The sequence below is a fragment of the Sceloporus occidentalis genome, unplaced genomic scaffold (assembly GCF_023333645.1).
Source record: "Sceloporus occidentalis isolate IW3139 unplaced genomic scaffold, rSceOcc1.0.p SCAF_6, whole genome shotgun sequence".
NCBI classification, from domain to species: Eukaryota; Metazoa; Chordata; class Lepidosauria; order Squamata; family Phrynosomatidae; genus Sceloporus; species Sceloporus occidentalis.
The window spans coordinates 121,161,414-121,175,728 of NW_028316986.1; the positions used below are offsets into that span (position 1 = coordinate 121,161,414).

General features: G+C 42.1%; 1 protein-coding gene across 4 annotated transcripts; it reads right to left on the minus strand.

The window, feature by feature from the left end:
- Window positions 1-375: 375 nt before the first annotated feature.
- PRSS35 (serine protease 35) lies at window positions 376-13,728 on the minus strand. 4 transcript variants are annotated; one of them, XM_089528551.1, is made up of 2 exons: window positions 13,675-13,728; window positions 376-4,465 (listed from the first exon to the last, which is right to left on the minus strand). In XM_089528551.1, exons 1-2 carry the CDS (start codon window positions 13,698-13,700, stop codon window positions 3,202-3,204), a joined length of 1,290 nt encoding a protein of 429 aa, XP_089384677.1. In that variant the 5' UTR covers window positions 13,701-13,728; the 3' UTR covers window positions 376-3,201. The 4 variants fall into 4 exon arrangements, with proteins under 4 accessions (XP_089384677.1, XP_089384679.1, XP_089384680.1 ...); XM_089528553.1 differs by lacking the exon at window positions 13,675-13,728 and adding an exon at window positions 12,918-12,996; XM_089528554.1 differs by lacking the exon at window positions 13,675-13,728 and adding an exon at window positions 6,641-6,705.
- Between the last annotated feature and the right edge of the window lie 587 nt (window positions 13,729-14,315).

Below are 14,315 nucleotides of genomic sequence, written 5' to 3' on the forward strand. Positions count from 1 at the left end.
TGTCAGAAAGCACTGGTATCACAAGAAACTAGAAATCCGGGGCTTCCATAGTATGGTGCCATGGCAGTTGAAGCGGTGTCAAAACTGCATTATTTTTGAGTGCAGATGCAGCCACAGTCCTGTTTAAATAATACCTTTGTTATGGAACACATTCCTCGAATATGGACTTATCAAGATGTTTGATTTTAATAGGAGGCCCTCCCAATACTGATGAATTACAACTCCTGTCAGCCTAGTCTACATGGCCATTTTGGGAGCTGCAGTCCAAAAACAACTTATGCTTACAAATATAAGCTATACACAGGTTGTTTTAAACCATTTTAATGTTGAAGTAATATTTTATTAGACATTATAAAATAAATACTTTTGCCGCAACTGTTGCTATACTTTCTAATACATTTTCTTTTCTACTTTTCTTACTGATGTCCTGGTTTTTTGCAAAGCAAGATACTTACTTGGCATCTTTCACAATGAGGGTTTAACATTTAAAAAAATACAATTTACCATGAAAATGTTTTGATACATGTTCTGTGAACCTTCGTTATAGATGTTAGTTTTTAAGAGATGTTTTCAAATACACACATTGTAGTATAACAGAAATAAAACATCAATGATAGTGTTAAATCTGCCACTGACTTACAACCATATATAAAAATGAGTTAAGAATACCTCATTCATACACAATACATTTTACAGATTTAGAAGTGCAGTGAAGGGTCAGCATGGTGTAGTGGTCTGACTGTTGTACTAGGACTCCAAGAGACCAAGGTTCGAATCCCTGCTCAGCCATGGAAACCCACAGGGTGATCTTGAAAAAGTCAAACACTCTCAAGCTCAAAGGAAGGCAAAGGCAAACCTTCCCAAATAAAGCTTGCCAAGAAGACCCTGCGATAGGGTTGATATAAATCAGAGTTAGAGGCACATATACCTCTTCAACACTAATAACAAATCAATGTTAACAATGCAAATCAAAATCTGAATTACAGGTTACTAAAATCAAGCCACAACAAACTCAAATCCCAGGAATGTGCATCTTAATGTTATTTTTTATTTATTACTTAAAATCAATACACATATTCATTACCAAATACTATGTCATCTTGAATCTTCCATATTTTCTGTGTTATGCATCAAAAAGCATCTTGATGGTCTTGTCATAAATGGCTTTCTCAAAGATAAATACATCTGAAGCAGAAAGCTCAGCTCATATACTTTTTAAGAAGTGATTGAAATGTGTAGTTCAAGCTCATATTAAATGCCTTTCTAGCAAAAGCTGTGGTTCAAAAATTGAAATGAACCCAAAAGTTTTATTGCTACATAAAATATCTCATATATTTACACAACAGTCAGCTTACATATTCTGTAGACACTGAAACATAAGTGCTTTGGTAATTTTTGATGATCTGAGGATTGTCACCATGATTACTCATTCTCTAAGACCAAGTCAAGGGAGGGTGATTGGCTCTTCAGGTATCGTTGCACTGAAACTCCCATCAGCCCTTTCTAGTATAGCCAACAGCAAGGAGTCATAGAGTAGCCAGCCAACAATATGTTGAAAGTCTTCTCTACTGTACCTCTATCTAAAACATGTTTTTGACTGTTAAATCATAGCACCACAGTCATCTTATCCCAATGATTTGTTCTGTTACCCCATTTACTTTGATATGATGGGCCAGCTCTGTGCATTTCCATCTAAGAGAACAGAGCTGCCCTTCTCTCTGTTAAACTGTCCTCGCCATCAAGAGTGTACATAGGGTAGGGTACCATATTTTGGGAAGCAAAAAGGAGGACAAACTTACCAACTGACTATTTCAGACCATTGATCTTTATGACAACTCTCACTTTAAATACCCTTACTATACAAGCTGTGATAATTGCTACTAGATATATTATTAACCTTCATTCTATTTAAAATAACAATCTTCACTCCCGCTCCTCTTCCCACAACCACCTCACACACTCTACCAAACTGCCATTTTCCATAAACGCCATCTCCTTTAGCCACCTTGCTCTGCTAGCTCACTTTCCCTTTCTGGGCCTATCTCCTTTCACCCCACCACACCCCAAGTTTCTTTCTTTCTTTCTTTCTTTCTTTCTTTCTTTCTTTCTTTCTCTCTCTCAGCATCAGCGGGCAGGAGGCAAGGCAGCAGCATGCATTTGAAAAAGCCCAGGATATTTAAAAAATCCACTTGGGAAAATGATTTAGTTCTGAAAAAGATGATATGTCTGGGAAAAGGAGGACACATGGTAACACTAACAAATGGCCTCCTGGTCTGCTATGATCCTTTGCCCCTGAAGGCAGAACCATTAAGACAGGTCTACAGATCTTTGGGTTGTTCAGTTCTGTATTAGCTTGTAACAGTGAATTAATAGCTACCACTGTTGCCTCTTGGGGGGAAAAAGAGCATTATTTGCAAAGCAAAAGAAAACAAACAGGAGGTTAATTGTACTTAGTTGGAACAAATGTACATTTCCTACTTTCCAGCTTTGCATATCTTCCAAAATTAGATTTAGAGGCATTGAATTATAGTCATGGTATTCCTGCTTTTGTGCTACATTCATTACCCTGCACTTTGCCATTTTAGTATCCAAAGAAATGGAATTGGTGTGTTTGGCTCTATGAGCTGTGATACACTAACTTAGTGAAGGAATATTATCTATGTGGTATAGACTCTACAGGAAGTATTATGGGAGAATTTTCTTCCTTGCCTTATCCCAGTGTTTAACAATCTGGATAGTCCTGCAGAGACTATACAGTCATCTGCAATAATAGAAAATGCTTACTGGTGCAGAACCCCTGAGACAAGTAAATAAATTGCAAACAAAATAATCACATCTCTTAAGAGTACCGGTTACAAGAGAAAATGCTTCTCCAATTTTTTTTTTTAAAAATAAATGCAAGCTATGTTTTTGGCTGTATAGTAGGAATGACTCAGATTTACCACAATGTAAAAACAATAAATACAGTAATACAACTGGAGATTTTAAGTGCACCTCATGTCTATGGTCAATTTAAAGCACTCAGCTGAAAAATCCTAGTAAATACTGTACAAATGCTTTCAGTTTCTCAGTTTATTACAAGGTATTTGCTGGTTTCAAATTCAGACAATGTCAGACCCAAGTCAATGTTCAGTGTTTATTATTGCAGGTCTTCTCTGTATAGCACCATTTGATAAATAGAGGCCCTTGTGTCGGCTGTTGTCAGCCCTGGGCGCAGTTCTCGTCGTTCCCATGTATCCAGAGACATATTTGGGCATATTTGAGCGGAGTAATTCTAACTGCAACATTGTAATCCTGCTGTTCTCCATTGACATCCACCCACTGGTGACCTGAATAAACGGCAATAATTTTGCGCTTCCATTTCTTCTCATTGGGCTCTTTAAGGCGCAAGTAGATTCCTGATCCCGTAGAGCCAGATTCAGCATCACAATACTGGTAGAAGAGATCATTCGATTCCTCAGCTATGCTGCAGAACCGGTAGACCAGCTGGCCAGATCGGTCAGTATCATATCCAGAAAAGTGGATCATGCTTCCCGGCATCATTTTACTAGCTGGGCTAATGCCCAGATCCATGTATTTCTTTTTGTGGGGACGCTTGAGCTCCAGAACTGCATAATCATAATCTACTGCAACATCTCCAGTTACACCTCTCAACCAGCCTTTGGGGATCTGAGTACTTTTAACTCTGGTCCACTGGAAGGAAGGTTTACGCTCAGATTTCTTCTCATTCAGCCCTGACGTCTTTTGTTTTCTACCAGCTCTACTGCTGCCAGATCCCCGTGGATGTTGTTTGGCATCGGTATGGCGAACCTCAATTTCCGACGTCTCCCTCTTGCTCCTCCTGGCAGCACCTCTGCGTCTCTTGCCACTACCTTTGGATTTCAGCCTCAGCAACCCCACCCTCAGCTTCTTACTACCTTTGATGTAATCTTTGCCATCGTGCACACAGTGAGCAGCTGTGAGTACATGCTTTGGAGAAATCAGGATGCCACTGCAGCCTGTAGAGATCTTGACGGCAGTGTTGAAAGGGTAGTTGGTCAGAAACCGTGTATCAGAAATGCTGAACCTACTGTCCGTGCCATAGACCTGCCTCTTCCTTCTCAACAATGCTTTGGTGGTGGCATTTGCTGCTGAGTCAGTCTCCACTCCCAGGACATTCACCTCCGTCAGGGTCCTTGTGCCATTCTCAAAGACTGTCTCATAGGAGAGCAGCTCATTCAGGTCAGACAAATGTGCCACTGGGAGTGCTCTTTGGCATTCAATCCCACAGACTCCACTCAGTTCCAACTTGGCATCTGCTTCAAATTTAGGAGTGTCCAGGGAGAAAGTCTTTTCCTTCACAATCCGGGGTAATTTTTTTAATGACCAGCTAAGATCTTCTTCTACATCTATTCCATTAATGAGGTGAAAAGAAGGAATGGAAAATAGTAGTAACAGCAGAACACAGCCCATCTTGTCTTTGTTTCTGTTTAAAAAACACACAGATACATACATAAGAAAAAAAATTTTTTTTTAAATGCAGTAAATTCATAGACGTTTCTATCTGAAAGATAATATAAATATTACACTATTTTTGTATCATGGCAAAGACAATAAAAAAATGGCCACAATGCTCCTATAATAGCAATAAACAGAGTACAATAAGGTACTCATGCAAAGTTCAGTAACTTTATTTATTCTTAGATATCTGTAATTTTGTTCTGCCTTTGATTATATAAATATTTAAGTGTATTAGTCATTTGGCTGTAAAAATCTACAAGGAGTCATAAAATATTTTTCTTTCAGTTTACTCTGCTGTTAACCACATGGTGGCCTAAACTTTGGAACTGCGGTGAGCCTAGGATTAGCAGGAATACATACTGTGTTCCAAATCCATTCATGCCTCTGTATACAAGGGAAATATTGAATATAAGAAACACTGCAGAATCTCTGGGGGTGTGGGGTCAGCGTCCATCTCATACCTTTAAAATTAATTTGAAAAAGATGATGTAACTATTTGATTCAGGTCAACCTGTTGTAGCTAAACTAAAATATCAAATTAAAGAAAATACTCTGCATGGTGCCAGAAAATAACACAGACTTAGGACAAAGCTATATATGCAGCTGCACAAAATACTGCATGGCATTTCCACCTAAGAAGCAATATATATACGCTATTGCTTGGTGTTCTATCAGTAAATCCTCTCTCAAATTAAATATTATTTAAAAACAGCCATGGAGGAGCCCAAATTATACCAGGGCCATTGCATTAGGAACATTTAGATTTCCCCCAAAAGATAATACATAAATGCATCATGCCGGTGAGGTGGAGGTTGTTTAATCTTTGTTTTCTGGACATCTATGAGAAGAAAAACCAAGGGGCAGGGCCTTTTCTCTTCTCTTTTCAGCCCCAGCCATCCTCCTCCCACCAACTGGACATCTTTGCTGAAAACATAGCTCTTCTGTTGCACACTATCTCATTTCTTCTAAAAATGTTGTCATCCACCAGGACAGCACCCTGGACACATCCTTTCTGTGTGGACAGCCTTGAATGCCAGTTAAATCTTGGAAGCTTTCCAACCATGGTAAGAGATACCAGGTTTGTAAATCTTTCCCTTTAGAGGAGAAAAGCAACAAGTGATAATCTAAATAGCAATTTGCAATTTTGGGTTGGACTTTTAAAAAGGAAGATGAAGAAAGACATTTTCACTCAAGAAATGAAGTGCAACTCTGTGGTCAACATCCACTAGAGTTGCACTCAAGGACCTACAAATGCTTAAAGAACTGTTTTCTCTAGGAATCTCTAGGTCCTCCATCATACCTCTATGGCCAACTGCCAGCAGAGTAAAACTGCATTATTTCTACAGTGGAAATGCACTCAGACATGGGCTGGTATATTAGTGACCTACACAGGCATAATTGAAAATTTAGCCTGCATATGTACTTGTTTGGCTGTGGAGGCAGAAGAAGTCCACACCTCCATCTGCCATGATTCCCTCCCTGAGTCATCTACTTGTTGTAAAGCTGGGTGCAACAAGTTTATGGTTTACAGCCATTCAAAAATTGTGGGATGACAAGAGGTAGCAAGGCAGCTGCTGACTGCGGGAAGAAACAAATATTCTGGATCTCACAGGAGTCTACTGGAAATCCAGGAGGATGACTGTCTTCCTAAAGCTGACAGTGCTCCCTTGCTGCCCTGCACCCTCATTCTTCCTGGCCACTGAATGGCTGTGAGGATTGAGTGCCCAACCTGACAACAGATAAATTGAGTGCTTAGGAAGGGGAACAACAATGCAATGCACATCTTCCACTTCTTCCACACCAGTTGGCACTGATAAGTCCATTTTCACATGCCATCTCCCTCCTCATGAGTCTCACACTTCAAGAAATATGTTAAGAAGCTAGAAATGTTCTCTCCTACAAAAGCAATAAAAATTATCAGAAAGTTAGAAACTACTGCACATCAGCAAACTGAAGGAGCCTAAATGATGACTTGTGGGAGATCATACTGAGAAGAGGATTTATGAGTCATTTCTTGCAGCCCACAAAGTTTTCCCCTAGCTCTATGGAGATGAAATACACATAAAATGCTTACAAACAGACTGAGCCCTGCCTGCCATAAGGAGAAGATGGTAATGTAATCTGGCATAACCTGGCATACCTGTGTCAGGGAAGGGAAACAATTCACTTAAGCATAAAGGCTGAAACATGCGCAGTCATTCTGGGCTTGATCCTGGGTCAATCCAAAAATAGGTAAATTCGGTGAACTAGTGAATTCACAAATCTTATTCCAAGATTAATTTGCAGTCAATTCGATGTGGTGCTGGTGTGGAATGCAAGTAACAGCACCTGGGGATTAAAACCAGGTGAGATGTAATTTCCTTCATTCAGTTGGCAGAATATTCAGGCTTGTATTATGTAGATTTTTCAACTTCTGAACTGGCTTTCTATCTTTTCAATAAGAGAGATCCCTTCTGATTTGAGTTATTAATAGCTTGTCTTTAAGTAGTTTATACAAGGAAATAATCAGAGTGATGCTGCAACTCTTTAAAACCAGCCCTAGCACTGCCACAAAGACCACATCAGCTACTGGCATTACATTTTGGTCTGCTAAAATACATGTTCCCCAGTAAAGCAAACTCAGAAAGGTAGCTTGTAATTAACCTCTGACTATTTGGCATTTGTGATGCAATGGAGCAAGTAGCACTATTGGGCTGCTTCAGCTGCAGGAGGAAAGCTTAAAAACTGCTTCTGTCCCAGTTCCTGCCTGTATCAGGGTGACCAGCTGTCCTAACCACAAAGGAGGACAAGGCACCACAAAATGTGGGACAGTCCAGAAAAATACAGGACATTACAAAATAAAAGCTAACAACACTAACATAAATATATATTGAAATGTAGGACATGTCAATAATAACGTGTCATAGAATAGGAGGATGTCTGTCCTGTATTCACCCTCCTTTCATTTCAGAAATGGCAGGGAAAGGGTCAAGAAGCAACTCCTTCCTTCACACTTCTGCTCAGCTGTGTTTACTAGAAGTGGAGTAAAAGCCTGTGCAGTCACTGTGAGAGATGAGTGAAGTGTGATGTTTGACAAAACAGCAAAGGCTTTTTAGAATAAGAAAGGAAAGCAGCAACTCTGTCTAGAGATGGGAAAGTTACATTTGGTGGAGTTACCTGCTTGTTACATGGTGGAGAGAGAAAAGACTGGGTGGGGGGTGAAGAGATAAGTCATTCCTGAGAGTATCAATAAGTCTACATAAAGAGGATACAGATCAGATAAGCAAGAAGCATTCAGGTGGCCCTAAATACCTTAAAAGTCCTAGATCCCATCTGATCCTGGAAGCTAAGCAGGATCAGGCCCAGTTAGTACTTGGATGGAAGACCACAACAGAATACTAGGTGCTGTAGGGCCATAGTCCAGAGCAGAACAATGGCAAACTACCATGAAGTACTGCTTGCCTAAGAAAACCCTATAAAATCCATAGTCTCATCATAGGTCAACAAGTGACTTGAAGGGACACACATACAAGTATCTGTATCTACCACTGCTTCCTCCTGTAGGCACACAGACTTTGGTGCAAATCTTGTTCCACAGATGCTGGTGAAACATCAGGAAGAAACTCTGCTAGAACATGGCCACATAGTCCAAAAAACCCACAAAAAACTTGTTCCACCTTCTTTCAATAGTTCCCCCATCAGCTTCTGTCTCTTCCATATACAGTGCCAGGGTTTCCTTGCTGTTGTTTCTGGAATTCTTGCAAAACCTCCTGTGGTAGAGGATGCTAACTTAGCGCCCATGACAACAGCATGGCAGTTCACTCTGTGATTCTGGGCAGCTGTAGGGCAACCTTCTCAAGCGTAGTGCCCTCCAGTTGTTTTTGGACTACACGTGCATCATAACTAGCAACTGGCTGTGCTGTTTTGGTCTCATGGGAGCTGTAGCCCCAAGCATCTAGAGCAGTGATTCCCAAACTTTGGTCCTCCAGGTATGCTGGACTTCAGGTCCCAGAGGCCCCAGCCAGTTTGACCAACAATTAGGAATTCTGGGAGGTGAAGTCCAAAAATCTGGAGAACTTAAGTTTGGGAACCATTGATCCAGAGGGAAGAGTGTTGCAGAGGAGAGGGTGGGATTGATGTTGCTTTCCTGATGTTGGATCACAGCATTCCTCACCATTGACTACGCTGGCAAAGGTCACCTGATTTCCCATCCCTGCTTTAGAAAAATGCTCAGCTCCCCAAGGAGCATTCCTGCATTGCTATAAGCATTTTGTTGCTCTGACCACCCAAGATAATAAGTGATGAGAAAGGAAAGAAGAACCCGGACTGAACCTGTGTGGTTAGAAAGGATTCAGTTCTGAAAAGAAACCAGAGGATTCCGCTTCTGTTTGAACCAACTCAGAGAGTGATCAAAGGTGTGCTAGTAAATACTTAGTGGTTTACTGTTATTGAGTAACGGTATGGAACTCTTTCCTCTCTGTCAGCCAAATCTAAATATCATTTGGAAAAACTGCAATATTTTGTTTAAACTAGATTTTAGGTAACCACTAAATCATCTTGTAAATTTAATATTTAATGTGATAAATCAAATTTCCTTTTAATCCCCTCCCCCTTTTTTAATCCCATTTGGAAGGCATTGAATTGATAATTAAAGAATACAGCTTTTCTTCATTTTATTTTTCCTTTCTTCATAAATGCTATGTAAGCATGCTTTCAATGCAGCCACCAGAGGGCACAAAAATATAGATGCATCCAATAATGGGCTTTATTCTCTAGAAGGATGCCTCTATATATTTTTGTAACTCATAATGTCCTTAGCACAAATATACTGATTAATACATGGTGTCTAGCCATAGCTTAGTCTAGGAGCTGGTGGGAAATCATGAGCTCCTGCAGAACTTGTGGATGATAGCCAATGAAATGTTGGGAATTCAAATTAATCAATATCAGAGGGCAACATGATTCCCACCTCCTGGCTTCATGGCATAGGATGTACTTCACATGCACAGAAATCCCAGGGATTACATTCATGATGTTACCATGTGCCTTCGTGTTGTTTCCCACTTGTGGTGACCCTAAGGTAAGCCTATTACATACAGGTTTTTCTGGGTGAGATTTGTTTAGAAGGGTTTTGCCTTTGCTTTCCTTGGAGGCTGAGAGAGTATGACTTGCCCAACGTTACCCAGGGGGTTTCTGCAGCCAAACGGATTTGAACCCTGGTCTCCAGATTCATAAGTACTCTCTCAGCACACACACACCCAAAACCTATGATAGGTTCTCCTTAAGGTTGCTATTAGTTGGAAATGACTTGAAAGCCCACAACAAACTTGGTTCATTCTTGGTTCTGAGAGCTAATAATTTCTTCAGTTGGTTCTGCTCTCATTGGAACTACCCAATAGAAGTCCAGCTATTCTATAATCCAGCACATTCTCATTAATGGGATTTAGAACCATGCTATCAATTACATATTTCTGCAAAGTAACCCTGGTCACCCCTCTCCAATCATCCTCAAAGGCCATCAGTGAAGAAAGACTGAAAGCACCTAAATTATAGTCAGTCCCCTGTAAGTGAAGATACTTTTGGAGAAGAAAAACCCACAATTATTTGGAAGAAACAGCAACATCTGATAGCTACTCTTTTGTCCGATACTGTTATGCATATATTGAGAGCTAGTCTGGTGTAGTAATTCAAGCATAGGACTTGAACTCTGGCAATTGGGGATCGATTCCCCACTTGGCCATGGAAACCTACTGAGTGGCCGTGGGTAAGTAACACCCTCTCAGATACAGAAGACACTGTGATAGGTCTGCCTTAGGATCCACATAAGTTGGAAATGGCTGGAAGGCACACTACAACAACAACAATGCATATATTACTGCTAATTTAAATTTCAGTGATGTAAATAGTAGGATAAATGTCAATTTGTATCTGAAGGTGTGCTTATTAAGATTTCATAAGACTCTCTGGAGGAAATTTTTTCAGGACCTTATAGGCCAATTCAATTTCTCCTTCCTCCTACACTTGCCTTCTAAGTACAATAGAGTGGTGTGTTTTCAGAATAGTGTCTCACAAGCTGCCCATGAGTCACAGGAGCTTTGTGCATGAGTCATTTGTGTCCCCATTACAAGTGTGGGAGAATGCAACCCAGGGGTTAAAGGGGAGCGAATGGCAACTAGACTCTTAACATATGATTGATTGGTGGCTGGCGATGGAAGACAAATTTCTTCCAGAGGTTCTCTCCTTGCACTGAGCTGCAAGGAGAGAAAGACTTACTTTTGGCAAACAAGTCTCCCCCGTTTTTTCCTCTGTTGCTGGTGAGGGCTCAACTGAGTTCTTAAGGTTAGTGCTGTCAGCACTCATCCCCTTACACTGTCCAGTGTAGGAAGACCTGTGAAGTCACTGAGGCACATCTTTTTATCTTTTCATAGAAAAGTTTATTAAACAGATAAAAAACCTTAACCAATATAATAATCATACCAACACATAAACATTACATCATCTGAACACCTAATAAACCAGTTTAATACATACATAACCTATTACATTCCTTATCTATTTTACAAACATTTCTCTTTCTTTCTGCAACCATTCTCTTCTCCTTTTTTCCTTTACTCTTATCTTTCCATTCTTTCTCCTTTACTTCCCACCTTACCCTAGTAAGGTGTTATTTTTTCCTAGTATCCCAATGTGGTAATTCATTTGTGTAGAGAATGATCAGCTCTACTTATTACAATGAGTAAAATATAAGGAGCAGAGTACAAGGCACAACAGAAACCATCTATGGGTTGTGAAGTCAAAGCTTTTGTGGCTGGCATCCATAGTTTTTTGTGGGTTTTTCAGGCTCTGTGGCCATGTTCTGGAAGAATTTATTCCTGTCGTTTCGCCTGCATCTGTGTCTGGCAGATGCCAGCCCCAGATGCAGGCAAAACACCAGGAATAAATACAAAATCTATGGGTTCAAGGACAGCAAAACCACGCCCTGGGAGACAGCATGGTGTAATGGTTTGAGCACTGGACGAGACCAGGGTTCAATCCCAAGCTTGGCCATGAAACTCACTGGGTGATCTTGGGCAAGTCACACTCTCTCAGCTTCAGGAGAAGGCAATGGCAAGCTTCCTCTGAATAAATAAATCTTGCCAAGAAAATCCCAGGTTAGGTTCATCTGTGAATCTCCATAAGTCTGATACAATTTGAAGGCACACAACAACAACAAAAATAACCTCTCCCTAAGTATCCACCACATCTTAGCACCAAGAATATAGAGGTAACCTATGAAGCAGTTGGAAATTAGCTTTGACATTTCATATATGTTCTTTGAACTAAGCAGGTGATACAGAAACCAAAGCCCAAAAGACCTCAAGGAGAACCACAGCCACAGACTGGTTCTCCGTTAGAGACTCATCAAAATCCCTTTGTCCTTTGCTTTAAAATTCAGGGTAACCACTCTTTGGAGTTTAAAGTCTACTCCCTTCTCTTTCAACTTCCCTTCCTCTTTCTTTTCAGCTCCTTTCATTTATTTAAACAAGGCAGAGAGCTGAAAATCAAATAAGTAACCTTAGTAAAGAGACTTTTGTGATTCCAGCGCACAGCTTGTCAGTGCTAGAAGAGGCAATCTGGATAAAATTAGTGTCAGTTTTCCAAAAAGGAAAGGCAGGGCTGGTTCTGAACGTGAAAGTTGGCTGTTGCAAAGCAGAGCAATCTCTCACACTGAGAAACCTGTACAGAATCACAGCAGGCTCCCAACTCAAGGCTTACCTTGTGTGCCAGTTAGGAAAAACAAAATAGGCCTCCCTCCCCAGGCACAAAACCCTACCTAGGAGTCAGCACACCAGCCAGAAATATCCGCACCCCTTTCTCAGGCTTCGCCTTTCTGCAATCTCCAGTCTTCTCTTCCCACGACTGCCCTCCTCCTTAGCAGCCACAAAAGATGCTCCTTTCGGCAGCTCCTCCAATGCTGTCCAGCATCTTTCCAATTGGAGGAAACTCAAGCTCCAAACCCTGGACTCCAAAGACTGAAGCTAAAACTGTTTGCCTTTAGATTGCAGAAAGGCGAAGCCTGAGAAAGGATGCGAATATTTCTGCTGGTGTCCTGGCCCCAAAATGTTACACAAATTTCAGTGGCTTCAGCTGAGTTCCCCAAGGCCTTTTAGTGCAAGTGCAACTTGGATGATCCACTTTGGCATGGGTCTAGTCAGTTTCATGCCATTAATGCTCAGGTTAAGGGTGCATCAAATTGCACCATACGCACATGCACACACACATATATCTCTATCTATCTATACACATATACCATATATACATACATACACACCATATATATATGTGTGTGTGTGTGCATACATATACACTATATGTATCTATACACAAACATATATACCATACACACACACCATATATATATATATAATACACACAGAGAGAGAGACGCCTATACATACATCTTTTCAGTCGGAGGCTTGAAGGTCTGCTGCCCTGGGGGGGGGGGGGGCTCCTGAGAAGCCAGCTGCTCTGCTCTGCCTTTGGCTCCTGACTGAGGCTGGAGCAAGGCTGCAATGCTGAGCCTCTCTGACTAGGCTTGCCTCTTCTTGGCCAAGGGGACAATGGAGAGGGACGCAGGGGCTGAGAGCTGGGCTGCAACCCTGGAGCCAACTGGAGGCAATGGATTGGGGCACAGGAAGACCCCTGGATCGCCTCTGGCAGGCCCCCCTCTCTCCGCCAGGGCAAAAGGGGGGAAAGGACTCTGTGATGCCCCGGCCCAAGGAAAGCTCCCAGGAAAGGCTCCTCTCCTCTGGGCTACACAAACTCTCGCTCCGCAGGGCTCCAAAAGGAGGAGGAGGAGGAGGAGGAGGAGGCCCTGTTGCGATCCCGCCCGGATAGAAATGGAGGACAGGTCCTGGGAAAAGTTGGGGTTGGAAATCAGGAAGACTGGGTTTTTAGTTTTTAGAAGTCCTTGAATCTCCAATAAAAAAACAAATGAAAAAAAAAGAAAGAAAGAAAAAGGCGATCAAGAATCCTGGGTGCAAGGCATGCCAGAGACCCCTCATACACACACACACACACAGACACACAAAAACACACACTTTCTCTCCCTTGGCTTGCCAGCCCTCCCTGCTTGCTCTGGATGGAGAGGTGCAGAGCCCAGCATCCCCCGCAGCTTGCCTGCCTGCCTGCCTGCCTGCCTGGCAGCCCTCCTACCTCCAGAGGCAGCTCCGCAGCAGCATCCCTCCTCTTCCTCCTCCTCCTCTGAATGGCAGCAGCAGGAGCAAGAGCACCAGAGCCAGCCCTCTGCAGCGAGCCTCCGGGAGACGCTGGGGGTCTTTGCCAGCCCCGATGGGCGGAGGAGGAGGAGGAGGAGGAGGAGGGAAGGCCCGGGCAGGCGGGGGGGAGGCAGCTGGAAAGGGACCAGGAGACGAGGGTCAGACACTGCTCAGTCCAGGGACTCTCCAAGACAAGGGGCTCCTCCATCACTCCTGGAAAGAGAGAGGGCTTGGTCCCAAAGGGAGGGGTTTGGGACCCCCCCCCCCAGTCATGGACAGAAAAGGAAATGTTCCCCCAATGAGAGGACATGCCCCATAGGGAAACATTAAGGAATGCTTGCCCATAAAGAATCATTGATGGATTCCTTTTTTGGTGTTGAAAGTTCTAGCAACCCAGTCTCTATATTCTCTATCAGCAGGTATTCTCCATTGATTCTCTATGGGCAAATATTCTCCTATGATGTATAGTTTCCTTATACTTCCTTATACTATTGCAATAGCAAGTACATTTCTGTGCCGCGTATCAGTGCACTTAAGCACTCCCTAAGCGCTGTACAAAGTGTAACCTACACTAACTGT

What these genes read in the sequence shown, in the direction of transcription:
- PRSS35 (XM_089528551.1), bottom strand. Translation starts at nt 13,700, where the DNA reads ATGCTGCTGCGGAGCTGCCTCTGGAG. An exon ending in CTGCGGAGCTGCCTCTGGAG is followed by an intron (nt 4,466 to 13,674) that starts GTAGGAGGGCTG and finishes TTTTTTAAACAG; the next exon opens with AAACAAAGACAAGATGGGCT.